General features: G+C 42.6%; 1 protein-coding gene across 2 annotated transcripts in view; it reads left to right on the top strand.

Moving 5' to 3' along the window:
* The window catches only part of ARID3B (AT-rich interaction domain 3B), a 106,233-nt gene that overhangs the window by 62,428 nt on the left and 24,273 nt on the right, over positions 1-19,532 (top strand). For both annotated transcript variants that reach the window (XM_088446101.1, XM_088446108.1), the window contains exon 5: positions 13,948-14,131. In XM_088446101.1, the coding sequence (XP_088302227.1) occupies positions 13,948-14,131 (184 nt within the window). The remainder of the gene's footprint in view (positions 1-13,947; positions 14,132-19,532) is intronic.

Consider the following 19,532-nt stretch of genomic DNA (forward strand, 5'->3'; position numbering starts at 1 on the left):
ATATATATATATATATATATATATATATATATATATCTATGTGTGTGTAATTATAATTCAACTTACTAAACCGTATAACAAGACAGCGCCAAAGCGACTTCAAGAATTGACATCTTTTGGGTCATAGAACTGCGTTCTAATCTAGTATGTATAACAATTCTTGATAAGGTAACTCGTATATCCATGGGCTAATTGACCTCCACATACATAAAAACAAGACCGTATCAATGTCAGAATTAGCCTGACACTGTGAAAAGATGGCAAAGGACGGCAAAAACGGGAGTGTAAAAAAAAAGACGGAAATACGTTAGAAAAGACGGAGATTAAAATAAGACACCTGCTTACTCAGAAATTAGAATTAATTAGCAATCTCCTGTAATAAGTAATGAATAAGGCTGGGTACGCACTAGAACGATATCTTCACAATTTGTAGTTTCCAGCATATTGGAACGTCAAATTGTGAATATCGTTCAGTATGTACCGGCAATTGTGCGCTCCTGTGCGTCGTTTACAATATCTTTTAGTTGACCGTGTTGCACGGTCAATCAGAAGATATTATGTGCAATGCCATGCTGCTAAATGTAACATGTAATTGTACATTGCGCCATCTTACCACGGCTTTGTGCAGTGTGTACGCACAGTGCGAAATGTCAGCTGCCGGATCTTTGTAATGTGTTCCCGGCTTAACATTCTCTTAGGAATTTATAACGTGTCATGATTGGCACATAACCGCATAATTCATGTAGCAATATAATATTCTGTGTGCATGTTTCAGATTAAAATACCAGAAGCCAGGCACATATATTAAAGGGTCACCTCCAAGCCCCAATAATCGACATGCCCACATAAGAAATAGTAACAATCTAATATAATGTAGTATGAGATGCCGTTGGTCAGAATTACGATATTGGCATTCCAACAGGCACTTGTCGGTCAGTATCCTAACCATCTCTCCCCGGGTGCCTAAACCTAACCTTTCAACCCCCCCAGTGCATAAGCTAAACCTTCCCCCCCCTAAATCTAACCCTCCCCCTAACCCAAGTACTTACCATCGGGATGCTGGTGGTCAGGACTCTGACAGGTGTCCGGTTCCTAGCGCCGGCATTCTAAGTCCTGCATCCCGTCTGTCGGGATTTTGACCGGATCCCTATGGGACAAATATGCCGGGTGAAGTGCGATTAAAGTAAAGAGCTTCTGCTGTTTTTCCCATTATGCCATAGGAGTGAACAGGAAATGGTAGAGTAAACACAGGGGCTCGCAGAAATTGGTAACAAGATGTACTGTACAGTGTATATTTGAACTATTGACTGCAACATGGGTGTTCTCCATAGTGTTCAGTGATACTGTTAACTAAACTGTGTCCAAGCTGAGCTTACCATGTGTCAGGATGCAACTCAGTGCAGTTGATCATGTGGGTTTTGGTTTTTTTAAACCAGGAATTCTATAGAAGTTTATGGCACAGCTATTCCTCAGTAACATAATTGGTTTTAATCTCATTTTGTCTTTGCCAGGTGAATTCTTCAGGAGTATTACACGAAAACCTAGCTTACTTTTTACAAAACCATGTAAATATAACTTGTTAAACTATGAAATTGCACTGTGCCCTATAGAAATCCGCTCCTGTGCATGCATTTCTAACTTTGGTCTGCGTCACCTTCTTCACAAGTTACTGTATCTTCTGAATGTAACTGCATGTGTGTATGTGAGGGGTGCCTTCCTAAATAAATTGATACAAAAGCATTTTTCCTATGGCAAGAAAAAAGAAAGGCGGCACTCCCAATGATGAGGTATAAACAAGTGTTTAAATGGATAACAGCATGAGTACAGCTAATAAACAACATTTCAAAGCTCTAAAGCCTTTACATCAGGACTGTACATGCAAAAAAGCATGTACAGTCTTATCTGTACTCATGGTGTTATCCATTTAATCCAAAGAGCTGTCACTATCAGTGACGCAAGCCATCATTAGGCTGAAAAATCAAAACAAACCCATCAGAGAGATAGCAAAAACATTAGGTGTGGCCAAATCAACTGTTTGGAACATTCTTAAAAAGAAAGAACGCACCGGAGAGATCAGCAACACCAAAAGACCCGGAAGACCACAGAAAACAACTGTGATGGATGACAGAAGAATTATTTCCCTGGTGAAGAAAAACCCCTTCACAACAGTTGGCCAAATCAAGAACACTCTCCAGGAGGTAGGTGTATATGTGTCAAAGTCAACAATCAAGAGAAGACTTCACAAGAGTGAATATAGGTCCTGATTCAGAGCCGGACGCTCTGACCAGAGCGCTCGCTCTGAATCAGGGCAACCCTACCTAAACTTGGAGCGGCCTCATGGACGCTCAGCGCTTGCGAGCGGGGCTGAATCAGGCCCATAGACTGTTCACCACAAGATGCAAACCATTGGTGAGCCTCAAAAACAGGAAGACCAGATTAGTGTTTGCCAAACAACATCTAAAAAAGCCATTACAGTTCTGGAACAACATCCTATGGACAGATGAGACAAAGATCAACTTGTACCAGAGTGATGGGAAGAGAAGAGTATGGAGAAGGAAAGGAACTGCTCATGATCCAAAACATACCACCTCATCAGTGAAGCATGGTGGTGGTAGTGTCATGGCGTGGGCATGTATGGCTGCCAATGGAACTGGTTCCCTTGTATTTATTGATGATGTGACTGCTGATAAAAGCAGCAGAATGAATTCTGAAGTGTTTCGGGCAATATTATATGCTCATATTCAGTCAAATGCTTCAGAACTCATTGGACGGCGCTTCACAGTGCAGATGGACAATGACCCGAAGCATACCGCAAAAGCAACCATAGAGTTTTTTTTTAAGGCTAAACAGTGGAATGTTATGCAATGGCCAAGTCAATCCCCTGACCTGAATCCGGTTGAGCATGCATTTCACTTGATGAAGACAAAACTGAAGGGAAAATGCCCCAAGAACAAGCAGGATCTGAAGACATTTGCAGTAGAGGCCTGGCAGAGCATCACCAGGGATGAAACCCAGCGTCTGGTGATGTCTATGCGTTCCAGACTTCAGGCTGTAATTGCCTGCAAAGGATTTGCAATAAAGTATTAAAAAGTGAAAGTTAATTTAGGATTGTTTAGTTTGTCCCATTACTTTTGGCCCCTTAAAATATGGGAGGCACATATAGAAACCGTTGTAATTCCTACACCGTTCACCTGATTTTGGATGTAATTACCCTCAAATTAAATCTGAAAGTCTGCATTTAAAGCACATCTTGTTTGTTTCATTTCAAAGCCATTGTGGTGGTGAACAGAGGCCAAAATATGAAAATTCTGTCAATGTCCCAATATTTCTGCACCTGACTGTGTGTGTGTGTATATATATATTTATATATATATATATTATTTTCCCCGCTAGGCTGTTTCAGCGGGGCGCCATGCCCTGCCCTATTTCTGAAGGGCAGAAGGCACCCTGCCCTCCAGCGCAGCGCCCCGGTTCTGTCTCCACACGCGGGTTGCTGTGTCCCGCGGGTCGTCATAACGGCGGTGTGGCGGTCACAATCGGTGAATGGATGCCGGGCGCATGCATTAGGTTTAGGGTTCTCGATGGGGACTTAGGGTTAGGCTAGGGGATGGGGGGGGGGTTAGCGTTGGGCACCCCGCGGGGGACTTAGGGTTAGGCACCCCCCCTCCCCTGGGGTACTTGGGTTTAGGCGGCGGGGGGTTACGGGGTAGAATTAGGTTAGAGAATACTTACCTTGGACGATTAGGTTTGAGAATACTTAATTTCCTCCTCTCCCGGGATGCCACTGTCAGGATTCCAACCGCCGGGCATGGGTCCGGCGGTAAAGCATACAGATTCCTATATACATACAATACAGTGCCTTGCAAGAGTATTCACCTCCCTTGGCTTTTTATCTTTTTTGTTACATTACAACCTGTAATTTATTTATTTTTTTTAATCTGCATTTTATGTGATGGATCTGCACAAAATAGTCTAATTTGGTGCAGTGAAAGAAGAAAAATATATATAAAAAAGAATCTTCATTAATAAAATTCTGAACCTTTTGTGTGGGCAAAAAAGAACTTTATGTATTTGGGAGTTCAGATCACCAAAAATCCTGCATCTCTTTACAGTATAAACATCACTAGAGCTCTAACGGTACTCCACAGAGAGTTGGGAGGGTGGGGTTGTCTCCAGCTCTCTTACTTGGGCAGGGCTAGTCTGCTAAAAATGGTGTCTTTTCCTAGGATAATGTATCTCCTGCAGTCCCTTCCTCTCCTGCTGTCTTTAGAGGATACCAAGAAGATAAATACAGAGTTTGTAAATTTTATTTGGAGTAAGGGGCGTCGTAGAATAGGCCTTGTCCGTTTACAACAATTGAAATCGAATGGAGGAATAAACTTCCCTAATGTTACTCAATATAACCACGCGGCTATTTTACGTCATCTCCGAGATTGCCTGCATTGCACAGACACATATACTAACTCTGATTTTGGAGGGTGGCTTCCTCCCTGATTGTAATTTGGTATCTTTCCTACATGTCAGACCATGATATTCTTCCCAACTTGAGGGAAAATTCTCTTCTATGGAGCACGCGCAAACTGTGGTGTATATTGAGACACAAATCAAATTTAAATGCTAACAGATCAACTTTTAACTCTTTTGTGCTTAATCCTGAGTTTCAACGAGGTCAGGCTGGCCACCCATTTACCACATGGGCGCCAAACGGACTTGGATCAGTTGGATGTTTTAGACTATAATACAAAGAGGCCTCTCACGTTCCAACAGGCGGTGGGGAAATATGATTTTCTCATCTTTTCCATTTGCATACTATCAAGCCCAACATTACATTAGTGAAACTATTAGGTTCTTTTCTGCACAAGATTGGTCCAATTCTTTAGACCCCTTATTGGCCAATCCTCCACCCATATCTAAGGCCATCTCTATTCACTATAATTTTCTACGAGTAAAGCTTGATTATGAGAATATTCAAACAGGGCTATCACGTTGGTTGGACCATTTTCCGGAACTGTTAACTGATGATTTACTTAATGCATTAGAAAAATCTTATTTCATACCAGCTAGCTCTTACAGAGAATTATTTTTGAATATATTTCATAGGACATATATAAGCCCTCACAGAAGTTTTTTGATGGGGTCTTCCTCTTCACACAGATGTTATAGATGCCAGGAAGACAATGCAGATATATTTCACTGTCTCCTGGCGTGCCCTCTAGTGAGAATCTTCTGGTTGGGGGTCAGGAAATTTGCAATTGACCACCTAGTGAACTTTTTACCCTTGACTGCGGAGTGGGCCATATTGGGCATATTACCAGCAGATCAGAGGATATCTAGGGGAGGGTGGAAACTTATTTTGGTAATAAGTGCCGCAGCAAAGAAAACTATCCTTCAGATGTGGATTCAGCCAGAAACCCCTCCTTTTAGTATGTTTCGAGAGAAGTTCTATCTTTTCAGGATGGACTGGATAGAGGCATCCTTGGAGAGGGGAGAGTAGGGTTGGTAGGTTTTTTGAAATGTGGGAGAGCTATGTGAACACTCTGCCACTGAGTACATGGCAGCTGCTTCACAAATGCTTTTCTCCTACATCATGGTTCGGACTAAGAATGGTGGATAATGAACCGCCGATAGTGATATAAAGGGAGGGGGCCTCTATCCGCATGGTGGCAAGATTTAATAATTGTAATCTGCTAGTATAGAAACTAAAAAAAATTAACTATCAAAGTTATGTGCTATGTTTTACTGTTGGAATTTTGTATGGTATCAAAATTTTATTATATGCTGTACAGGGATGTTATATGTTTTACTTATATAAATGTACAAAATTGTATATTACTTCTCTTTGTGTGCTAAAGAGTCATAATAAAAATATTTTTGAAAAAAATAAAATAAAAATCTGAAAATTGGCAAGTGCATATGTAATTGCCCCCTTTGCTATAAAGCCCCTCAAAGTTTTGGTGCAACCAATTACCTTCAGAAGTCACATAATTAGTGAAATGAAGTCCACCTGTGTGAAATCTAAGTGTCACATGATCTGTCAGTATAAACACACCTTTTCTGAAAGGCCCAGAGGCTGCAACACCACTAAGCAAGAGGCATCACACCATGAAGACCAAGGAGCTCTCCGAACAAGTCATGGACAAATCAGTTGAGAAGTACAATTCTGGGTTGGGTTATAAAAAAAAAAAAATATATATATATATATCTCTCCAAATCTTTGATGATCCCCCGTAGCACCATCAAATCCATCATCATCAAATGAAAAGAACATGGTACCACAACAAACCTGCCAAGAGAGGGCCGCCCACCAAAACGTACATACCGGGCAAGAAGGTCATTAATCAGAGAGGCAGCACAGAGACCAAAAGTAACCCTGAAGGAGCTTCAGAGTTTCACAGCAGAGACTGGTGTATCTGTGCATGTGACCACCATAAGCCGTACACTCCATAGAGCTGGGCTATGTCTGTCGCAAACCCAGCACATCCCATCACCCCAAGAACACCATCCCCACAGTGAAACATGGTGGTGGCAGCATCATGCTGTGGGAATGTTTTTCAGCAGCAGGGATTGGGGAAACTGATTCGAGACGAGGGAAAGATGGATGGTGCTAAAGACAGGGATATTCTTGAGCAAAACCTGTTTCAGTCTGCCTGTGATTTCAGACTGGGTTAAGGGAAAACATTTAAATGTGTTGGAATAGCCTAGTCAAAGCCCAGATCTCAATCCAATTGAGAATCTGTGGTCAGACTTGAAGATTGCTATTCACAAGCGGAAACCATCCAACATGAAGGATCTGGAGCAGTTTTGCCTTGAGGAATGGGCAAAAATCCCAGGGGAAAGATGTGACAAGCTCATAGAGACTTATCCAAAGCGACTTGCAGCTGTAATTGCCGCAAAAGGTGGCTTGACAAAGTACTGACTTTAGGGGGGTGAATAGTTATGCATGTTGAAGTTTTCTGTAATGTTGTCCTAAATGTTTGATTCACAAAATAAAAAAAAAAACACAACTTCACAGTTGTAGGCATTTTCTGTGAATGAAATGATGCACACCTTCAAACAATCCATTTTAATCCAGGTTGAGAGGCAACAAAACATGAAAAAATGCAAAGGGGGTTGAATACTTTGCAAGGCACTGTACACACTGCTTCACTTTTTCCACATTTTGTTATGTTACAGCCTTATTCCAAAATGGAATAAATTCATTTTTGTCCTCAAAATTCTACACAAAATACCCCATAACGACAACGTGTAAAAAAAATTTCTTGAGATTTTTGCAAATTTAATTAAAAAAACCCCAAAAACTAAGAAATCACACATACATAAGTATTCACAACCTTTTCTCAATACTTTGTTGATGCACTATTAGGCTGCCATAGCAGAGGCTGCTTCAGCAACAGTGCCTAGATTTCAAGTGCTTATTTTAAAGTGTAAATAGAGCATTTAAGTTAAAGCTGGAGTTATTCAGGAATTATTACTTACTATACTAGTACCTGGAAAGAACTGTGATGTGATTTTTCATTTCTTATCCACAGGTAATTAACTACTGCACCCAACCTATTGCTGCTTGTTTTTTATTTGCACAGCCTTTAAATCTGTTAGGTAGTTAACTACAACTATTGCACCCAACATACTGATTAAACAGTATTTCATATTATTTTAAAATCTGTATCAAGGCAGGTAATTACTCTGTATCTGTGTACGTATATAGTCCTCTCACCATTTGTTTATTTTACTGCTGACCCTTTGTTGTGTGAGGGAGGGTGTTAGGGGTGGGAGTGGAATCAGTGTGGACACCTGGTTTGAGTCATACTTATTTGTCGCTATTAGGCTGCCATATCCGAGGCTGCTCCAACAACAGTGCCTAGATTTGAAATGCTTAGTTTAAAGTGTAAATAGAATATTTAAGTTAAAGCTGGAGTTATTCAGGAGTTAAACAGGAGGAGAACAGAAGGAGAAATTAACAAATCAGGAAATTTCTGCTATTAAGAACTGCTTTTATTTACCACCACATTTCCATCATGCCTATGGATTGTGCCTGCACCTGGATTTCCAATGCTGCCCTCATCCCTCCTGATCTCCCCATGTAATCTGCTTATCCACTCCAACTATGCCTTACCGAACGACGCAGCAAGGTGACCTCTCAAATGGTCCTTGGTTGTGGCCCCCAAATCATGAGGCTTGGTGCAATTTTGCTGAACTTATTGTTTTCTCTTAAGTTTAGAATAACCTTTCCATAGATGTTAGATTACTGTGACCCTTGTATCCAGCCTATCTGTCACCCATGTTTGTCTGCCCCCTCCCCTTTAGAATGTAAGCTCTCACGAGCAGGGCCCTTTTCCCTCATGTGCTTCTTCTTCACTTAATTATACTCTAATTTACAACAGCACCCAACCCTTGGTTACAGACACCATGCTGCTTATCTAAGTGTTATGCAGCAATGTATAAATCATGTATCTGTCCAGCATTGTTTGTACTGTTAATATCTGTTTTCTTGTATGCTTATTTATGTACTGTGTAAGGCGCTGTGGAACCCTTGTGGCACCATATAAATAAAGGATAATAATAATACACCTTTGGCAGCAATTACAGCCTCAGGTCTTTTTGAATGTGATGCCACAATCTTAGCACACCTATCTTTGGGCAGTTTCGCCCATTACTCTTTTGCAGCACCTCTCAAGCTCCATCAGGTTGGATGGGAAGCGTCAGTGCACAGCCATTTTCTGATCTCTCCAGACATGTTCAATTCGATTCAAGCCTGGGCTCTGGCTGGGCCACTCAAGGACATTCACAGAGTTGTACTGAAGCCACTCCTTTGATATCTTGGCTGTGTGCTTAGGGTCGTTGTCCTGCTGAAAGATGAACCGTCGCCCCAGTCTGAGGTCAAGAGCGCTCTGGAGCAGGTTTTCATCCAGGACGTCTCTGTACATTGCTGCATTCATCTTTGCCTCTATCCTGACTAGTCTCCCAGTTCCTGCCGTTGAAAAACATCCCCACAGCATGATGCTGCCACCACTATGCTTCACTGTAGGGATGGTATTGGCCTTTTGATGAGCGGTGCCTGGTTTGCTCCAAAGATCACGCCTGGCATTCACGCCAAAGAGTTCAATCTGTCTCATCAGACCAGAGAGTCCTTCAGGTGCATTTTGGCAAACTCCAGGTGGGCTGCCTTGTGCTTTTTACTAAGGATTGGCGTCTGTCTGGCCACTCTAATATACAGGCCTGATTGGTGGATTGCTGCAGAGATGGTTGTCTTTCTGGAAGGTTCTCCTCTCTCCTCAGTGGAATGCTGTAGCTCTGACAGTGACCATCGGGTTCTTGGTCAACTCTCTGACTAGGGCCCTTCTTCCCCAATCGCTCAGTTTAAACGGCCTGCCAACTCTAGAAAGAGTCCTGGTGGTTCCAAACTTCTTCCATTTACGGATGATGGAGGCCACTGTGCTCATTGGGACCTTCAAAGCAGCAGATATTTTTCTGTACCCTTCCCCAGATTTGTGCCTCGAGACAATCCTGTCTCGGAGGTCTATAGACAATTCCTTGGACTTCATGCTTGGTTTGTGCTCTGACATGCACTGTTAAGTATGGGACCTTATATAGACAGGTGTATGCCTTTCAAAATCATGTCCAATCAACTGAATTTACCACTGGTGGACTCCAATTAAGCGGTAGGAACATCTCAAGGATGATCAGTGGAAACAGGATGCATCGGAGCTCAATTTTGAGCTTCATGTCAAAGGCCGTGAATACTTATGTACATGTGATTTCTTAGTGTCTTTTTTTTTTTTTTTTTTTATTACCAAAAATCTCAAAAAACTTTTGACACGTTGTCATTATGGGGTATTGTGTGTAGAATTTTGAGGACAAAAATTAATTCATTCCATTTTGGAATAAGGCTGCAACATAAAATGTGGAAAAAGAAGTGTGAATACCTTCCGGATGGACTGTATATATGTGTGTGTGTGTATTTCCTGCGATTTTGTTGTTTTTTGGGCACCCAATGGATCAATTGAATTGTTGCGCCGTTTGGGCACCTATGTCGCTTGCGCATCCAAAGCACGGGGTTTAGCCGCATATTGCAGCTTACCTCGTTGAAAGACCTTCTTTGGGTGCCCAAACAGCCGACCTATTGCACATTTCTGCTTGCTACTTCAGGAGGCGGTGAGCAGAAATGTCTATGCATGCCTGAATGGAGGAACAATTGAATTGCTCCGTCAGGTGCCCATTAGTTTCGGTGCCCTATAAAACATTTGAATCCCCCCCCCCCCCCCCAAGAATGTGGAGAGATATAGATATATATATATATATATTTAATTTTAAGACATTATAGATAAATCGATCTTTACAGATATATCAAAGGGGGGTATTTATCAAAGTTCGGGGAGAGAGAAAATTGTGATACATACATTTTACATGCTGTGTTTAAAAAATAACACTTAAGCTGGGTACACACTAGGTAAACTGACGATTGGTAAGTGCATACACACTTAGTGTTCACTATAGGTCCGGCAGCAGACAGGGCGCCGGACCTAGAGATAGGGCACTTCTGCCCGCGGCCAAATAAAAGGGGGCGTCTCTTTGACTCGTCCCCTTTTTGACACCCCTGGGTACGTGCCCGGCTCTTACGGACATGCTGGGCAGCCCCCAAGCGCTGTGGTCACTGTGAATGGATGCCGGGTGCATGACTGCTGCACCGCCATTTTGACCCGTGGGTGGAGACAGAACCCGCAGGCTGTCTCAGTGGGGCGCCGCGCTGGAGGGCAGGGTGCTTTCTGCCCTTCAGAAATAGGAGAGGGCGCGGCGCCCCGCTGAAACAGCCTAGCGGGAACACTACACACTTGCCAATCGACGGCCCAATTTGTCGTGGCTGATGTTACAACTGCGCCCACCCAGTTGAGCTGTGTTCGGGTGGTCATCGTCTGTGCACACGGGCCAACACACACATGATATAACTACCATCCAACTGAACAGACAATATATGTACCCAGCATTAGGAGCTGATTGGTACTTTCTCTTGCCATTTTATCTTCTCCCAAGCTTTGATAAATACCCCCCTTAATCTGTTCAATTCACAGTCCACTCTGCTGCTACCCCCCTCCCTCTTTAACAGATCTTGAAATCTGATAAGCCTTGAAGAACCTGTCTGTATCATTTATTGAGGAAGTTGTTTGTGCTGGGGGAGGGGAGATACAAGGCAAAGCAAGCAGGACTGGGCGAGTTGAAGGTAGGGGGTGGAATCTGTCGTTTGAATGTGATTAATGAGCCCATTAGCTCCTGTTGGGTGTGATATGCATCTAAAGTCTGATTTCCTTCCTGGAAATGTAAAGAGGTCTATCTTGGAACACTGACAGAAGCTGCAAACATGCAACTTTTTTAGGGCATAATTGTAAGGAAACGTATGACCATTGTTTTTTGTTCCAGTATATAGCCACCCAAACTAGAAGTATAATCTAGCATGATCACATCCTACCCAAGTTCTGCTTATTGTAGGAGGATTTTCTATGCGAATAGGCAATTTATTTCCTTTTCGGGCTGCTTTGTGTGTGTGTGTGTATATGTATACAGTATGTATGAACAAATATATATATATATACGTACACATATATATTATTGTGTGTGTATATATGTGTGTATATAATATATATATATATATATATATATATATATATATATATAAAAAAAATGTAACAACTTATATAGCACCAGCACTTCACTATATATTTATTTATGTGCGTCTAGAAATGTATAATTTTTTAGCTGGAGCCCTACAGTCATTGCATCTTTTTATGTGTAAAAGCTATGCAGCCCTTAGTTAGGTGTTGGTGTGTACATATTGGATACTTAGCAAGAAATTGTGTTCAAAGAAACCAGAAACTGAGTTTCTACTCCCAATGTTCTGTTGTGTTACCCGACTCCGGAAGACCGGCATCTGAATATCCTGACAGGTAAGTATTTTTAACTATAGCTAACCTTACCGCCCCGCCCCCTCCCCAAAACCCTCCATAAGGGGTGCCTAACCCTAACCATAACCCCCCCTGTGAGTGCCTAAACCTAAGTCTCCTGGGTGTGTGCCTTACCTCGCCCGGTTGGGGTGCCTAACCCTAAATCACCCCTGGGAGCCCCTAACCTAACCCTCCCGCGCCCGCAACCTGGCTTGCCTTCGATCAGTATGCTGGGTGTCGGGCTCCCAGTGTAGGTAAAATGATAGGCGTCGGGATTTCGCCGCCTGTTATTAGGCCCCAACCGGGATTAAACAGTCGGGAAGCCGGTAGTCGGCATTTCAACGGTCTGCTTCCTGACTGCATCCCGTCTAATGCAGTATGGCTTTCTGTGTGCGGCACTGCGGGTCACCAAACTTTTATTTTATATATTAGCAATTTTATACAGTACACACATTCCGCAGCATTTTACCGAGACTTTTTGTAGTCTTTGAATACATTCCATGACAGCGTTTCAGCGGATTTGCCTACTCACTTTTGGCATTGCAGGGGATCACATACTGCAGCTTACATGCTAAGCCCTTAAATTCTGTGTGATGTGCACTGACACATTCATTTGTTCTTTTTTTGTGTTGTTTTTCTGTCTACATTAAGTAAGGAATCCTGTTTTCCACCTTAATGAATTCCTTCATTGCTTCCTATGTCATGCCCGAGTGTACAGTGCAAAGTACACATGCAGCACCGGGCTGAATTTGCCTAGTGACACCAAGCTACAGCTGTGATTGTCACACACCCTCCCTTCCCCCACTAGCCCCAGGTCTGAAAATAATGAGGAACAGAGCAGACACAAGGGAGTCCATGAAACCCTCCCCCAATCCTCCCATCTTCATTGCAGGAATTAGCTGCTGTCACCTCTGTGATGGATGATTGTCATAGGACACTCCCCATGATTTGTGTCACTAGGGTCAGATGGCTATATTACACAAGGGACTTCTGGGGGTTCAGGGAATCGGGGAATGTGATGGCTACAGATAGCAATAAGGAGGACTGGTGACTATGATCTTTGTGACAGATGTCAGTATGCATATTTAAAGATGTAAATACACAATAGACACGTATTTCTGAACCTGCTAATCATAGAAAAAAACTGCACTTTGGCTAAGTTTGGTCTTTATCTTCTACATTGCTGTCCTCATCAAGTTTCCGGTTAGAGGTGCATAAAGCAGACACAGAATTAATGGTACAGTAAGTGTATGTATTAAATGCTTATAGTGGTATTATGGATGGGGCTACAGATGTGTCCTCATACGTTTAGCTTCAATACGCCACGCAGAGCTAATTTTCTTGCGTGAGTGAACCGCCAGGTCCCGTGCTACTCTGCTCGCTTTGGGCGTTTTTTTTTTTGTTTTTTTTCACCAAAAATGTGTCTTAAGTCACAATGCGACTAGGTAGCACCAGCAGACTCTGCTGATTAATTTGATGTGCAACACAACAATACAGATTGAGACTCAGTCGCTCACAGATACAGAAGTGTCACATATCAAATTAATCAGCACATTCTGCTTCCTAGTTGCATCGCATTGCGACCTGAACGGATTTTCAGCAAAAGATTATGCCCGGCACTAGCATAGTCTCACAGTACCTGGGGCGTTGAGAGCGGCTTTTTATCGTGACTGCAGTAGAGATGTGTAGGGACACATCTGTAGCTTCAGTTCATCTGTGTCACTGGCCTGAAGTATGTGCTCCAATGGCTAAAGTTCTCTGAAAATAATGCTTAATATTACCTGTATAATGTCCATATTTTTTTATTTTTAACAATAAGCAACTCATAGAATTTTATTTTCTAGTCCTAGTATTTTTGTTTTTATCTGGTAAGCCCCTAGCATTACACACAGAGTACATGGAATGTGTGTTCTCCTTGAATGTTCTTGATGCCCATCCTGATACTATGTTTACCCCTTTCTTACCATGTTTAATGTAAGCATCTTCTCTCTCCACATTCATTTTATTTCCCTAGGCACCCCAATTAGTCGTATTCCCATAATGGCCAAGCAATTGTTGGATCTTTACATGCTCTACAAACTTGTGACAGAAAAAGGAGGTCTCGTGGAGGTGATCAATAAGAAAATATGGAGAGAGATTACAAAGGGGCTGAACCTGCCAACCTCCATTACCAGTGCTGCCTTCACCTTGCGCACACAGTAAGTAGCTGTTGCTAATGTCTCTCTTCTTGCATGATCTCATGCCCTATAAACTCAGCAAGCAATTGCTATGTTTTCTATTAATTGGAAACCGCTTTATTTTCTGCCTTTATGACTCCTTTCTCTGCTGACTTTAAGTAAATTTTGTTTCATAACCGCTCTTATATTGTCTACAAAGTTTGCATTTAGGTGCTATAGCATATCTATTATTTTTGAATTGACAGTGGGGATTAAATAAGAATGAAAAATAGCTGGGAGACTCAGGATGTGTTCTGGCCAGTCAGCAGTGCTGTTTTGCACGATCATTCTTATGCTCCAATGAAATAGGAAGGGGAGGAGGCTATGGCGTGTGTGCGCTCCAACTTTTCTATCCTTCTCAGCTCTGCACATGATCTAACTTTGTGCAACCTGCTTTGTGACTGTAATGGTCATGGTCTCCTATGGGCAGGGGATGAGGCTGGTGACATAACTGTTATAGAAGCCGAAGATGCCCTGCCTGTGGCACATACAGGATAAAACTGTGTTGTTCCGCAGGACTGCACTTGGACTGGGGAGGAGGCATTATGTGGGAATCATGCCCAGGGAATACACAGCTGAACTGGGAGTGGCTGGGAGGGATACAGAATGAGGCTGCCATGGACAGGAAGAGGAGAGACCGGATGGGGAAATATGTTGCAGAACAGAAGACAGGAATTATATCAAATATAGGAGGGTGGCACATTTCCTACATGCACATAGGGAGAAGTACATCGCTCAGAGTGGGCAATGCGCGAGTGGGTTCAATGTAATATCTGAACACGATGATGACATGACACAGGGCAGTGTCATATCACTGGGGAGGGTTGCCAAGTTGGGGTATTGTGTGTGTTGTCAGTGAGGGTAATACAGGTCAGTGGAAAGCAGTGGAGTGGTAGACCCTGGGGCATTATATATGTTATTGGGCATAATACATGTCTTTGGGGTAATGCAGAGTGGGCTACAGCTGGGGTATTTTATATGTTATGTCAGTGTTGGTAATACAGATCAGTGGGCAGCAGAGAAGGGTTAGCTGGAGTATTATATGCGTATTGTCAGTGGGGGTGATACCACTTGGAAGCAGCAGAGGGAAAGAATTGGGGTAGTATATATGTCAGTGGGGGAAGGGCTGAGGTGGTATTTGGCTCTGTGCACTAAGGACAGAGACAGTTTCTATATGACACTGCTGCTGTTGGTGGTATCTCTATATATTCTATACTGCACTTCCGTGTGGTCCTCCGAGCTCTGTGTAGTGTAATAATTACACTACACACACAGCAACAATAACCCGATAGTGCAACATCCACAGGATGCATACTGTTATCTACTAGCATAAGTGGCAAGCAAGGAGGTCTCAGAGCATGTTGCTGATCTGATGGCCATATTAACATATAGGTGGTTTGGGGGCATATGGTAGGATCTGATAATCATGTGGATCTTATGGGATATTTAAGGGCATGTGGGGTGGTCTAATGCCATGTGGGAAATTCAGGGGCATATGAGGTCACATAGGAAGTCTGATGGCATGTGGAAAGATCTGAGGGACATTTAAGGGGCATGTAGAGAGGTCAGGTTATATATAAATATACAGAGTTAGTCTTCACTTAACGACCTACCTGTTTACCGGCCGTTCGCGCGTTTCCTGTGGCCTCGGATGTACGATCTGCGCAGACCTTTAAGCGACCATCTCTGAGTTGCAACCCACCCAGACTCTTTAGCTACAGGCAGCGTGCGTGGGTCTCTCATAAGTCAGAGAGAAGGAGCGCATAGGAAAGGAAGGCTATTGATCTGGACTTGAAAATGAAGATCATAAGCGACTATGAAGCTGGAAAGAAAGTTAAAGAAATAGCAGGTGACTTGGAGCTGGCACATTCAATCATTTCAACAATCTTGAATGATAAAGATGCAGTGAAAGCATCAACAGGATTTAAAGCCATCATAACTAGGCAGAGAAAAGGCCTTATTCATGAAATGGGAAAATTACTGTCTATTTGGTTTTACGACCAAATGAAAAAAATAATGCCACTGAGCCTTTCAATTATTCAAACCAAGGCATGCAGTATGTTTGAGACTTTGAAGACGTGTGAAGGGGATGAAACAATTGAAACATGTATGGCAAGACATGGATGGTTTTAACGGTTTAGTCAGAGATTCAACCTGCATAATCGCAGTATCAGTGGTGAGGCAACAATCGCTGACATAGAAGCAGTGGAAAAATGTGTTGACCAATTTGATGAAATCATCAAGAAAGTCGGCTACCCTTCCGGTGGGCGGGGCACCCAGTGTGGTCGCTTTTTAAATGAACTCCAGACCTTGCTAGCTTCAACTGCTTTAAACCTAGTTTTTGCTCTGAGATTTACTGTTAGCTGTGAGTTACAGCTGCACTGATACTTTGGCAAGAACTTTGGTCCTGATCTTAGGTCTGGAGTCACCTTCTACACCACGGAGTCAAGCCTACAAAGTGTAAGGCGCATATGACTGCCCTCGGCCATCTTTGGGCGCAAAAGCTTGGATTGACTGAGCATCTCTCCTGCTGTGACAGCTATACTTCACGCTGGGGGCTGCTGTGATCGGTGGTCTCAGTAAATGTGAGCAGCACCCTTGTGGATCTCCTGGAGACAGTTCTCACTTACCGTGCTGCCTTCCTCCTCCAGTGTTGTCTGGCTTGCCTCCCTGCTGGACTGTCTGAGGTTCGGTCCATGTCCTGGAATGGAGTACCTGTGGTGCTCTCTGCAAAAGATCTCCATCCCTGCACCTTGTGTATATACCGCAGCTCTGGTGTCTAATGGGAGGCTCATCATTGGACAGTCTCTCCTGGTGCTTATTGTCCCTGCGGGATTCTGCCTTACCTTGCACAGAGGGCGGGTGTGGCTGGGAGATCGTGGCTCCTCTATCCTGCTGGTAGTTCTCAATTGCCTGAAGCTCCGGAGCTGCTGAGGTAACCCGATGCTGAATACTCTGCTGGGGTTTCCAGGGTGACTGTTTCTCACGGCTGAAGCTGCTCCTTTCTGACCATGTGCCACAGAACTCTCCTGTCTGGAATCACTGAAGTTCACTTTCATCTGGTGTCCCCCATAGCTGCCCAGCCATCACCTTGGCTCAGTAGCTGTATCTCTCCCCTGTTTGCCTTGTCTTACCCATCCTCTACCATTTTTCTCACATAGTATATTTCCCACACCCTGTTTCTCATCCCCTTCACTTTTATTATACTGAGGTTATTTCAAAGTCCTGACTCTGGACACTGACTGCTCTCATTTCAACTTTAACTCCAGATATGAACACTGCTGCTGCCCATATTAGCCTGTCTAATAGCCTGCTGGACAGATTTTCTTTTGGGAACTGTGAGCTCTCTATTGAAATTTTCCATATTGTTGGCTGACTGATATTATATCTCATTTTCTCTGGGTATAAATTAGATATTGTTTTCTATTGCTAAGGGTATTGATGCATCTGTTGTATAATATATATTTAAAAAATAGTTTTGATTTCAATGTGTATTTTCATGCTGTTGAGAATATTTTTCATTGGTACAGGTACAATTTCCACACACAGTATTTATGGGACTCTGTGAATTCTGCACGGGTTTTAGCTATACTTCAGTCTTATATGTTAAAATACTGCCACCTGGTGTTTTAATTTCACATTACACTTGCTATTAGTGTTTTATTTCATATACTTGATACTTGCAACTTTATTCTAAATTTATTTACTCTTGTGTTATTATCTTAACTGTATATCTGTTTTAGATAACCCCTTAGTTTTATAACCTTGCTCCACAACTAAGATTTCCTGGGTTTTCGCGTCTCAACAAGGTACGCTGTTTCTCGTATCATATTTGCTCACCGGATTTTCCAATTGGAGGAGTGCTCCTCTCCCCTTTCTATCCTACCAACAGTGGAGGTTCTAGATTCAGGATTTGATGTTACAGCTTTGGCCACTCATTTAGTGACTGAGTTGTTGAAGACTCTACTACCTTACCTAGACAACAAGTTTAATAGCTTATTATCTCTCTTTGACACTGACTCGATTCCTCTGCATGCACAAACTCCTGGCCCGATTCCTCTGCATGCACAAACTCCTGGCCCGATTCCTCTGCATGCACAAACTCCTGGCCCGATTCCTTTGCATGCACAAACTCCTGGCCCGATTCCTCTGCATGCACAAACTCCTGGCCCGATTCCTCTGCATGCACAAACTCCTGGCCCGATTCCTCTGCATGCACAAACTCCTGGCCCGATTCCTCTGCATGCACAAACTCCTGGCCCGATTCCTCTGCATGCACAAACTCCTGGCCCGATTCCTCTGCATGCACAAAGTCCTGGCCTGATTCCTCTGCATGCACAAACTCCTGGCCCGATTCCTCTGCATGCACAAACTCCTGGCCCGATTCCTCTGCATGCACAAACACCTGGCCCAGATACTCTAACCCAGTGACTCTGAGAGTAATGAGCCAGCCCCAATTAGTCTCAGCTCTGAGCCTGTTACTTTTATGCCCATTCCTCAACTGGAGAATGCTGTCACCTATTCTACCAGGTCACCTTCTCAATATGTGGCTTTTCCTAATTTAGAGGGGAACCCTGCTACTCACCTCTTTGCAACTCAGGACTTACATTGTGGGATTGGAGTTTCATTAATGCACATTACATATTCTTCACCGCAATGGCATGTGGATGGCGGACATCACCACTATTTTTCCTGGCATTCTTGCATTTAATATTCCATATAAGCTGCTATTTTATTTCCTTGGAAGAAACTACTGGGGTTACCCCCTGCTATGTCTATTCCAGCTTTATTTCAAGGTCTCCCAGGTGCTGTTACTTAAATGTCATTAGCAGCCCTATCCCTAAACACATCTGTACTGTGTTTATAACATCTTTACTTTGGGGCCCCTAGGTGCCATTACTTAAATAGATTGATATTTTCATTTCTACAGGGAGGTTCATTATTAGGCAACTCTGAGCCTTTTTATATTAGATCTATATTATTTTGAATTTGGCAATTACTCATGAAAAGGTTTTCCAGTTATTACATGCAATAATAGATTTTGCTCACATTACCTTTGTAGTATTTTTCAATGTTACCAATATATTCTTGGCTTTGATACATGTCTGTTTTTTTTCCTTAATTATTTTCAGTTATAGTCCATCGTGTCTATATGGCCTATTAAAATACATAACTTTTATGTTGAGATATTTTCATTCTACATATTTAAAGTTTTAAACATTTTTTTTTTCAGTATAATTTTACCATTTATTTTATTTTTCTCCCTCTGCTTTGAGACTCCCTCATTGTTTTATTTTACCCTCGATCTCATTAGTAGCTTCCTAAGTTAAATGCAGTAAATTTTGTATTTTATTTGTAATGTTTGTTCAAGATGTGCCTGACT

This window comes from Taudactylus pleione, unplaced genomic scaffold (genome assembly GCF_031769625.1).
Source record: "Taudactylus pleione unplaced genomic scaffold, aTauple2 ptg000019l, whole genome shotgun sequence".
In the NCBI taxonomy this organism is placed as follows: domain Eukaryota; kingdom Metazoa; phylum Chordata; class Amphibia; order Anura; family Myobatrachidae; genus Taudactylus; species Taudactylus pleione.